Source organism: Andrographis paniculata, unplaced genomic scaffold, assembly GCF_009805555.1.
Source record: "Andrographis paniculata isolate CXL003 unplaced genomic scaffold, ASM980555v1 Contig66END, whole genome shotgun sequence".
Lineage (NCBI taxonomy): Eukaryota > Viridiplantae > Streptophyta > Magnoliopsida > Lamiales > Acanthaceae > Andrographis > Andrographis paniculata.
Genome location: NW_026137602.1, coordinates 2,720,553 through 2,732,510, shown reverse-complemented (window position 1 = coordinate 2,732,510; position 11,958 = coordinate 2,720,553). Strand labels below are relative to the sequence as shown.

At 34.5% G+C, this 11,958-nt stretch overlaps 1 protein-coding gene across 1 annotated transcript; it reads right to left on the bottom strand.

Moving 5' to 3' along the window:
- Positions 1-228: 228 nt before the first annotated feature.
- On the bottom strand, positions 229-11,194 carry LOC127262918 (protein MICRORCHIDIA 7-like). Its single transcript, XM_051291787.1, has 20 exons — positions 10,692-11,194; positions 7,597-7,671; positions 7,448-7,482; positions 7,273-7,351; positions 6,862-6,954; positions 6,627-6,711; positions 6,175-6,250; positions 5,342-5,470; positions 5,106-5,204; positions 4,913-5,014; positions 3,725-3,886; positions 3,548-3,643; positions 3,065-3,116; positions 2,878-2,989; positions 2,691-2,752; positions 1,927-2,279; positions 1,377-1,456; positions 1,209-1,296; positions 611-733; positions 229-527 (listed from the first exon to the last, which is right to left on the bottom strand). Exons 1-20 carry the CDS (start codon positions 11,143-11,145, stop codon positions 453-455), a joined length of 2,430 nt encoding a protein of 809 aa, XP_051147744.1. The 5' UTR covers positions 11,146-11,194; the 3' UTR covers positions 229-452.
- Positions 11,195-11,958: the final 764 nt, after the last annotated feature.

Below are 11,958 nucleotides of genomic sequence, written 5' to 3'. Positions count from 1 at the left end.
GGGCTGACCCGGCTCGCCGGACATCATGAGCATTTAATATAGTTGGGTTCTAAGTCTTTAAATTCAATTAAGTTTCACAATGGAACTACATAAGTTTCAAAACCTAAATGCATATAAGTTCCCCATATAAATTGCATTTGTATGACATATATGCTGCATTCTTGAAAATCCATAAGAGATGATAATAGGGAAAAGAGTAAAAAAATTAAATATTGACAACGCCGAGGGTTGATTCAAATAAGCAATTTGTAAGTAATGGTTGAACTGGAATACAATCTCCCTCACTGCTATCTACATTTACTTCATGAGACCGTGTTAGTTAAAAGAAATTGCGAAAAATCCATGGGGTACTAACATTAGGGACACATTCCTAGCAACTTTGCTCATGTGTAAAGGTAAAACAAGCCATTGCTTCAAAACATGTGGATGTTTCGATTTGTACCTTGTGAACCCTATTTAGACCGGCTGGCCTTATTGTCCAGTACTTTGATCTTGCTCAGCAACTGCTCGATTGTATTTGATGCTTCCTGAGGAAAAGAAATAGTAGATATGGAACACATCAGATGTTTATTTTGAAGCATTGAAGGAAAGCAAGTAAGACAAACTCAACCCTTAATTTCTTTCTCATAGTTTCCTCCTCAATGTCCCGGCGTTGCCTCTCTTCTGAAAATATGTCGATCAGGCTCTCCTGCTCTAATTTTAGCTCCTCATTCACCCGTTTCAACTGTTCTACCTGATCATTTTGTTGAAGGTATCATCAGCATATGTAGGAAATTTACATATATACTATATACTTCTCGATAATTCAAATTACAGCTTCGCAAAGATTGATAGTTAAGGCACAGAAGGCAGAGTATTTCTTGGAACTCTAAATTGATGACAAACAAGCTATACAATCTGAGGTTAAAGCATTACAAAATGACTTGAAAGGGTTTGAATTTTCATTTATTTATTTATTTTTGTTCTCTGAGCTTTTTTCTGAATTATAGAGAGACACAGGACGACTCTCAAGAATTAGGTAACCAATTTGTAGAACATTTATGTCACTAACAACCTAGTGTGAGATCATAGAAAATAATGTAAATATAAAATTTATTGGAAAGAAAAATACCAGCTTAATCAAGTATTGTATGCTAACATCACGTATATTCGGAAATGTCAACCTCGCTATGTTTCAAGGAACAAATGATGGGCAGAACAAAATTTACCTCAGCTTCAAGGGCCTTGCATCTTTCCCTTTCTTGATTTAAATCTTGCAGCATGTCACCGAGAATCTCCACTTCTTTTCTTTTCAATCTGTTAAACTCAATATTGAAGAGGTTTATGACGTGACTAAACAGAGAGCAAATAATTCAGTGTGTGCATAAAGAAAGTACCTTTCTTTTAACTGAAGATTCTCTTCTTTCAACTGGGCTAAAACATGAGGACTGGAACTTGATGGTGAAAATTCAACGTTCTGTTGGCACATTTATTCATCGGTATTAACTTAGAAGTGTCATGGAAGCAGCAAGATAATTTCTAAAATCTAATAATATAATTCCAGGAACACATCATGAACATGAATGCAACACATTGATATTCATGTAATACACATAAAAGTGGAATTGTTGCCACGAGAGTATTGGTTTTGCAATTTTAGTTTTAACTCGCACAGCCGATATGCAATGAAAACAAGATATTGTAACTTCATCGTCAAGTAATCTTTTACTACTAGCTTATATGTTTACTGAAAACCCTTTCTTCATACTTGTTAATATGAAACCATGAACTTAAAAGACATCAATAATACGGTAACAAAGTAATCCTTACGTTATGGAAGGATGAAAGCATTGACAATAATTTACCTTCAATAGTGAAGAAAACACAAACTGCACAAGATTTCAATTCTATCAAACTCAATCCTTGAAAGAGTTAGAAACTAAATACCTGTGAGGCTGAACTTCTGGTTACTCTAGTAGTTCTTTGGGAAGGTGTCTCATATCGTTCAGCTTCATGATTCGATATGTCCTGTGATTTATTCTTTCCATCCGAGTGCTTTGAGGATGATTGATTGGCTTGCTTACCAAAACTACGATTTGGCAAATCATCATCATCACTAGCATCAACTGTATGTGAAGAGGGTTGAGCAGTATAACTCGGACGCTTTCTAAGCACTCTTGCATCCCCCTTTCCATTCGAATGCCCATTGCTAGCACCCTTGTCTACCAAATTATGTGTCTTGTCACTTGTAGCACTCTTTTTTGTCTTTGGTTGAGGCGTAGGTGTATCAAGCCCCGTCCCTGGAAAATGTAGACACTTGTCAGTTAGATAACATACTGAGTTTAAGTAATTCTTTGGAGAGCGGGAAGTGGTTATAGTTACTAAGGCATCTCCTTTATGAAAACACATGAACCCAATCACTTTCTTTGGTCTTCGATACCAAACCACACTCTCAATTGCCTTACACGCTAAGTATAGCTTCATCCCCAGTTTCTTTATATTACATAAAAATTTAAACAACAAGAAGTAAATCAAGTCCATATTACTCACTCATTACTTGCAATTGACATAGAAACTGAATTTCATTTGTGCTCAGCAAGTATTATCTCATGCACCCTATCATCCTAATTGCATGCATTCAGATTCACATCTCACAAAAGACACATTGCTTTACCTTCAATAACAACACCCAAACAATGTGTATGCCTTACCTCTTTGATGGTTTTTCTTAGAGCCTCGTGGAGCATAGCCTATCTTATGACAATTTGAAGTCCTGGCATAACCACAGCATAACAATTTTAAAAAAAAAAAAAAAAAAAAAAAAAAACCCTCAAATAATAATGGCAAAGTAAAAACAATTACGAAATAATTTGTTGAAAAGTAGAATAAAATACAAACCAATAGGTCCTCTGCATCTGAATCAATCGTGTCTCAAGTCTAGCAAGGATTGTAGTTCGCTCAAAACCTTGCTTATCATGAGCTGGTTCAATAAAATTGGCTTCAAGCACACCTTTGGCAAGGAAAGACAGAAGTAAGCAAGATAAAAAAGATAATTAAACTTCTAATAGTACAATCAGTAGCATACCTATAACTCCACGGCCATCACTACCAGGAGGATGCCATACTCTCCAAAATGGCTGGGACAATGACAATATAGAACATTAGGTGTAGATGCTTGCATTAAGAGAAAAAAACACAACATCCCATAATAGATATTACTTTCAATTTATAATTAATCAGATGATATAACCATGGTTCTTGAGATAAGGATTAAAAACATGAAAGACGTGCATATATTAAGAACATTTGAAGATGGAACAATTAAACCAACTATCTTACATATATAAAATAAAACTCTAATCCTAAACACATGACCAATGATTGCTTAGCTCTCCAATACAACATACAAGTTCCAAGTATGCTGAACCATACATTTACAGAAATACATTAAAAATAATTAGAAAAGGATACAAACAGGAAATAAATAGAATAATTATCCTCAATTCATATCGCCATAAGTTGAATTTTGTCACTTGAAATCAGAAACAGCAAGTGAACATGACACTACCTTGATAAGTCTATTCTTGTGATACACATTGAACCCCTGAACATCAACGTGAGACCTTGCATCCTTCACAAACCCAATGGTAACAACAGCAACCATCTAATGAAACAACAAGTTAATAATGAGATATAATTAAAGAAATTGCAAATAAACATAACAAATCATCAACAATATAATTACATTTGAGTCCTTCGGAATCCCATCAACGCCTGGCTGAGGCCGATAAGTAACTTCCTGAGACATCATCATATCATTCACAATATTATGGTGCTCAATATCTTTACCACGCAAGATCATTCGAAAGTTAGGAGGAGTCCTGAGATAGAGTATAGCCGCATAACTCTGCAACCCAACAACCAATGTGATCAACAACCGCAGAAATTTATGTTTGTTATATAAGCATCACTTGCATGTATTCATGTTTACGAAAGTTGAAATCATCAATTGTAAAAGCAACTCATCAAAGCAGTGAAGCACACCCCAACACCTAGAGCCATTGTCTACCTCCCTTGCCTTTCAGATCTGTTCCTGCACATGGTATTATTTCACCTAGACTCTACCACAGTTTCTTTCTTCTCATCCTATCCACCTATTGTTAACATGTTTGCCCCACCTTCCCCAAGCCTAGAAACTTCATTTCATTACATTCATAAGTAAAGGCTATATGAAATATATTGAATTGATTGTATTCACGAGATTACAAGCTTATAGAGAAGTTCATTCTATGAATGTTTGTCCATTTATTTGGGGGAACAAGAACAGCAAAATAACCATCCTTTACCTTCATTTTTCAAATATTTAACTTGTTTAAGCAAAAAACTAGGTTAACATCTCTGGAACTCAAATATCATTAATTCACACAAAGTAGATAAAATATCACCAAATAAAAAGTTTCATCTCTTACATACATGATATCAAATGAAAGCCTTTCTAACAAAAATGCAGCACATAAACGATTAAGCTTGAATTAATATAATAATGCTTCCACTGCTATAAATTAGAAATAGTAAACAAACTTTCGTGAAGCTATTCATCATCATCATATTACTTGTCCACCCTAGCTTGAATGCTTAAGATAGATGCATGCACATATAAAGCCTTAGACCTCCACCAGTATAATACATCGACAAATAGTGACACAAAAGGAATAAATTCAGCCTTTTAAATATAATTGAAAACCAATTACAGTAAATATGACAATGTCTTTCTATTTACACACATCCATACACAACATGACAAAGAATACCAGATGGAATGTCCCAAAAAAAGTCAACACAAAGGATATGACAAACAACTACTCAAGAATTATAAAACTGAAAATTACTGAGAAAAATCATTTCAAGAATTATATGACAGGTGTAGGCTTACCCTCAGTGAATGCCTATACGTTAGGAAGTGCTTTGAGTTGGGGCATTTTTGGGCCATATCTATGTTCTTCTCATCCCTGTTGACCCCTCTGATTTGGATGTCCTACAGATCAACAAACCAAGGTTTACACACGAGGACTTAAGCCACATACAAATCAAGTTCTCCACAAGCATAAATTACATGAACAGCTTACATGTGGGTCACTGTCAAAATCAAGTTCCAGCAAACCCTCATCATCCTCCCAGAGATTATATATATAGATCCGTGTACCTTGATCTTGCATATGATTGAACTACAGAAGTTGCAGAGTACACATGACAAATTAGCAAACAGTCAGCACACAATTGCTCATGGAATCAGGAAGGAAAAGTTTCAATCACAATAAAAAAAAGTAACAAGCAAGAATAACAAGAATTAATTACTCTTCACCTGCTGGAGAAGATCTGCTTCACTTGAAAATGGAGACCACTGCACTATTGTCTCAACATTTTGATTCCATTCGGTAGATGATGGCCTACCAATCCTAATCCAATCTTCTCCAGCTCTTTCATAATCAAGCTTTCAAGAAAAAAGTACATCACAGCCAATGATCAAACAATATTGTAATTGCCAAAAGTATGATATGTTGGCATAAAGGATAAGGGGAGCAACTTAAGTATCAATACTAGCAACATCATAATTTTGACAAAGCTAAATGGCAAATTGAGGGTATGTTTGGTTACCGGTTGGACTATTGAATTTGAAGTTGGGTTGGAAGTAATTACATTTAGTTAATATTTGATTTATGATCTAATATATATAAGATTAAAAAAATTGAAAATGTGTTTAATTATTTAATAAAATATATACAATATGAATATCGTTTTGTAGCGAATAAAATTTTATATAATACAAATAAATAAAAAAATATAAATATTTATTTATGATTAATATAAATTAATTCACAAATAAATAGGGAATTTTGAATGTATATAAATTTTTATTTGTTTATTGAAGAGAGATTAAAAAAAAAAAAAAATTGAATAGGTTTTGAGTGGGTCCCAAAGATGTTATATTTTGAAAAAAAAAAAAAATTGGGAATACAATGCCAACGTAGGCTGGGACGCCAACCAAACACACCCTAAATACTCAATAATTTTGCCTTATAACTCATTTGCAGAACACTCAAAAATAGCTTATCGCATATGAATTTCATTTAAAAATCTCTAATGAAGACATTAAAAGAAGATTATTAACTTAAAGAATTATGGGATACCACTCACCATGGGAACCACAATATCCTCTTTTCCTGTGTTCCTCAAAAATGTATAGGAGAGCAAGCCAATACTTTGTGTGCACCTGATAATCCAATCCATCAAGTAGGATTGCAGGGCAAGGGGGAAGAAACAATCAAATAATTCAGCAATTGCAATGCAGAATGCATAATCATAAAGCATGTTGTTAAGGGGAAAAAAATATACATTGTAGCTGGAAATTATGTTAGGTCGAATTGCTCTTCACAAAAGATAAAAAGCTGCTGCAGGATGTACTATGTTATCTACAAAACCAATTGATTAATCTTTGTAACTTATTACAAACATATGGTGCCACTAGAGAGGAGCATGGTGTATAGCATCAAGCAAATTGGAGAGGCATATGTCCTATATGTTCATAATGATATCCACCTCAACAACTAATCTGATGTGCAAAGTACAACTAGATAAAGAATGCAAACCTTTTCCCATCATTCCCAAGACTCCGAGAAAATACTATAACATCGGCGCCAAGTCTCATGGTGCTTGTCTTGAAGCCATTTCCATCTGGCACATACATCTTCAGCAGTTAATCAAGAAGCAATATAAAGATATCTTTGGAAATAAAACTATGCATGTGAATGTGTGTAGAGAATGAAATGTGAGATGTATTATCGGCACACATGGAAGAAATGGAAGGAGGGAGAGAGAAAGCACATTGTCCAATAGTATCTGCCAATTTGCTCTTCGCAGAATAACCAAGAGACATGCAGTGTCGTATTTTATCCGGGTCCATTCCACCACCATCATCTATAAAAGAAAAATATCAAAGCGAATAGTGCACACGAGGATGAACATTTACTTAGGATACCCAAAGGCAAGATATAACAGATAACTTGCAAAAACCAAATTTTATAATTTCCGTAGATTATTCTGAATTTTAAAATATATAATAGAAATTATTAATAAATGATTGCAACAAAAGAGAATTAGAGAACTCAGACTATCTCATATCAAGAAGAGTCTCAGTGTTTGTATGCATCCTCAGAATCCAAGCATACAAAATAATGAATCTATAATTACAAGATAATCCGAAGCATCTGTGGCGAAGGAAACAAAATAAAGCACCTTCAATTAGCAACATTTTGCTCCCATTTTTTGTGTTTTGGGCCATATCAATGTTGACATATGTTGCTCCACTGCGAACCTATAACAAAATTGAAAATAAAAAGGCAGAAAAATTAGATGACAAATGCAACAACGATGGCTTAGTCATTATCAACAAAAGATACATGGTAGTTACTTCATCCAGTGAGTTATCCAAAAGTTCAGCAAAAGCTGCACATCAAAAACCAGCATGCTCAGTAAGAAAATATATATAAAACATAGAAATCCACCCAAAACAGAAATGTTTATAATATGAAATTTTGTTAATTACATATGTTCCATTACCTCCAAGAACCCATTTATGGCTGGTAGCATTGGAATGTAAGAATTTAGGGTGTACCCTAACTCGATCCATTCCTCCTGTAAAGAAAAAAGTTATTAGTTAAACCTAATGCATTTTCGAAGAAAGGTTTATCTAATCAACAAGGACAAAGAACATAAGAAGTTTTCAAATAGCTATTTGAGCAGTATCACATATAATTAGAAGCACAGTATCTTCCATTAGCTGAACAAAATGCAACTCTTTCTAGAGTGCAACAATCTTTACACTACTAAAAAAATTCTTCCTTGTCTCCTCACAGCTTTCGAGAAGCATCTCAAGTAAAAAGAACAACATACACAATAGAATATAATATATAGGTGTGTTTGTTTGGGGTTTATTTTTGGGTTTGAATTTTTTAATAGTAAAAATTGAATTTAATAGTTGTTTGATGTGATAAAAATAGATGTTGGTGTAATGTTTTGAATGTAAAATAGATTTTTAGTACTCCCCCCGTCCCAACTCAAAATAACCTTTTTATCATTTTCGTATATCCCATTCAAAAGTATTCATCTTCTATTTTAGTAAAAATAATTATATATAATGCAAAAATATCCTAATCTTTTACTTAAAGTACAAATATACCATTACACGTACAATTACTTTATACATAAAGTCAAAGAACAAAATTGCCAAAACTTCTTCCACATTTCCACTAACTAATAACTATTATTTCTTAATCTACTACAAAACTCTAAAGGGGTATATTTATCTGGGACGAAGAGAGTATAATATTAAAAAAAAATATATATTGATCGATTTGATATTTTTTAAGGAAAAAAAAAACAAACTGAATATTATAAACCCCTGGAAAAACCCACAAAAGAACACAACCTTGATGGTTCTCTAGTCGAAACATGAAAACCTTGCAATCAGCTAAGCTTACAAAAGGGAAAAAGAGAAGAGACCTACAAATGGGAAGACATGTCAAGTGTGTAGCTAGAGAGAAATAACAACGTTGCATTACGAGACTGTGGATGGATTAACAATGTGAGATGGTATCTGACAGGCTGGATTGACACTTGACAGCAATCAGCAGGAATAGCAATGATAACTGCGAGGGCAACTCATCCATCTCATGCTTGGACAGAGATGAACCAATACTGTTAACTAGGCTATTGATATTTCTCGTAAAAAAATCTCTAGACCCATAGTTGTCAATCTCGGATAGGGTAACAAACTAACAGTCAACCTCTAAGATACTATATCAAAATAGCGGGGATAACAGGATGGCCACTATAAAAAATTTAAGCATGCATATATTAAAATGATTATATATAGAAAATTACAATAAAATGCATAAGAAAATTCTATAAATTAATTTAACAATTCTCATTCAAACCAATAAAACTGCAGATATATAATCTTAATAGATAGTCAAATATCCGGCTATTGCGTGTTTCTTGGAACCAACCTCATAACTTGGAAGGCCAAGAAATAAAGTATAGCGAGTATTTTATCTACGGAGGCAGAATATAGAAGTATGAGCAAAATTACTTATGAATTGCTATGGGTCTCCTACATCCTAGAAGCTCTGTAGGTTCATGTTCAATAATCTACACACTTCAGTGTGCCAATCAATCAGCTATCCACATAGCAAAAAGCCCGATCTTCCATGAGAGAGCTAAGCATCTCGAGATTGATTGTCACTTTGTTAAGACACCATTACATCAAAGGGATTCGTTGCTCCAATTCATGTCCGCAACAGATTTTAATTAACATTTTCACCAGCCCCTTGGCTTTCAAGAATCTAAGCAGCAAGCTTTTCTTGAACACACTTGGCATGAGGGTAGGGTATGAGAAGAAGGTTGCAATTGTACAATGATTCTAAAGTAGAGTGGTGAGTAACAGAGGATGAAGATGAAGACTGCCCTCCTTAATTTTAGCATCAGGTGTTTCGTATATTATGTAAAAATATTGTGTTTTTTTGTAGGCTTTACCAAAGATTTTTACTCCTCCCTCCGTCTCATAACAAAATATCCATTTTAGTCCGTCCCATAACAAAGTATTCATTTCCTTTTTTTTTAGTAATTGTACCATCTACCTAACATTACAAATACCCTTTCAACTTACAATATACTACACAAATGCAATTACCTTTATATCACACAATACTGATAAGGTTATTTTAGTCATTTCTACTTTATTCCTACTATATTCCAATATAATACTAATATTTCTAAAACCCCATGCAAAAAGCAAATGGATACACAGTTATGGGACGGAGGGAGTATTCAAATTCTTTTTTCTCCAAAGATATCAAATCAAACAATCTTTTGTTTTTTATATTATACTAACAGTCTATTTTACATTTAAAACATCACAACAACATTTATTTATATCACATAAAACAACTATTCAAATTCAAATTTTTACTATTCAAAAATCCAAATCCAAACCCACAAACAAACACACCCATCTGTTTGTTAGGCAGTTAGATGGACTCTTAAATCACATCAAACAACTATTCAATTTCAAATATATACTAATAAAAAATCTAAACCCACGAACAAACACACCCGATTGTTAGGCAGTTAGATGGACTATTCTAGAGTGGAAATTTTCTGTTAGAAATTTGTTATAGAGTGGAAATTTACCTCTCACAATTTGTTTCTTCACAAGGAACAGCTATTTGTGGCAGTTCCTTGCCGTGTTTGCAGTTATATATACACAATGACAGAATACAGAGTAGAGAGTGTGCATATGAACGTTCATTAAACCCTAATTTCTCCAGCGAGTGTTATTGTGTGTGCATTATCTGTTCAGTCACTAAATCCTACTAATCTTCAATTTTCATTTCCATTTTTATTTTATTTTGCAAGATTTCCTAGGGTTCAGTTGTGAGCAGTTTATTTCAGCCCACTTCTTCTACCAGAAGAGAAGCTTCATAGTTGAGAAACAAACTTGCTAGAGATATAATCGGTGCTGCTATGCCCTAGATCATAAATTTGAGGAGGTGAAAACGCTTGAACTAACGATTCAGTCACCAAACAAAAGAGATACCAAAATTGAAGAGCAAAATCAAGACATGCGGAAGAAAATCGGGAAGAAAGCACATCACCATTGGAAGAATCCCAATCCCCAGAAGGCGCTCCCTCATAGTCCCCCGCCTTCCAGAACTGCTTCATACTCGGCTCCAGGCTCCCTTCCGCAGCTGGAATCGCCAAACTCGACGGCTCATCCCCCCTCCAAGGCAACGGCAACGGAGCCCCCTTAGCCGGAAGCGGATCCAAAAACCCCACCGGCAACACCGAATCCAAGTCCTCCGCCGCCCTCTTACGCTTCTTCTTCCCATTACTCTTCAGCTTACTAACGGAACCGCCATCGTCGGAAGAAGAGGAGTCGGACTGCAACCTGGAGTCAGACTCAGACTCGGAGCCAGAATCGGAGTCGGAACTCGATAGTTCAATTAGAGGAGTAGCCGCACCAGGATTTGGCTTCGATTTCTTGGATTTGGGAACGACATTGGTGCCGACTGTCTCCTTTTTCACGCGAGAAGAGGAGCCGCCAGCCATTGGAGAAGCAGAAGGTGAAAGGATTGTGGGTTCAGAGAAATTTGATCAAACGAATATCCCGAGCTGCATTTATTACCTACTGAGAGGAAGGCGGTTGATTTTCTCTCCGGTTCGGGGTTTTACGGAATTCTACAATTCCTTAGTAAATCGCGCCTGCTGTTGGAACTATAAAAATGTATTCAAATAAGTTAAAAACTAGGGTTATTTAAATAATAAAATTTTAAATTAAAATAATTATTGGTATAATATATAAATAAAGAAACAAAATCAAGTTTGTAAGGATAATCCGGTGGTGTTACAATGTGTCACTGTGAGGTCATGAGTTCAAACTCTCAAGCATAACTCTCACGCGGTTTCGAAATTTTGCGTACTATTTTCGTATACTTTAAAAATTGCATGACAATATTCCCCAATACTTTTACAAACGTTGCATGTGACCCTATCCCCGATTTCATATTCATATTTTTTGCATGACGAAGGGTTTGATGCAATATTTTTTAAAGTATAAGAGGTGTCATGCAATTTTTTAAATAAAATAGAGATTTACACTGAGTTTCGAAACTATATAGGGGATTTCATGCAACGTTTTTTAAAATATAATGAAACTCCAAGCAATTTTAAAATAAATAAGAGACTTACGCTGAGTTGCGAAATTATAAGAAAAATATGGGCAATATTGACATCATAAAAGAACAAAGCTATGTAGTAATTAATTATTAGTGTTGATGTAATTAATTGTTGGTTGGAAATTTCCAATGCTCTAAGAGCCTCATTAGGTAATTTAAATTGACTAAACGTTCATTCTATAAATAG

Bases quoted from the DNA above. Each gene is read 5' to 3' on its own strand.
- LOC127262918 (XM_051291787.1), bottom strand. From the start codon at position 11,145: ATGGCTGGCGGCTCCTCTTCTCGCGTGAAAAAGGAGACAGTCGGCACC. The intron at 7,352-7,447 runs GTAACTACCATG...ATTTTGTTATAG, and splicing joins TGGATAACTCACTGGATGAA to GTTCGCAGTGGAGCAACATA. The intron at 3,887-4,912 runs GTAAGCCTACAC...GTTGGGTTGCAG, and splicing joins CGTATAGGCATTCACTGAGG to AGTTATGCGGCTATACTCTA.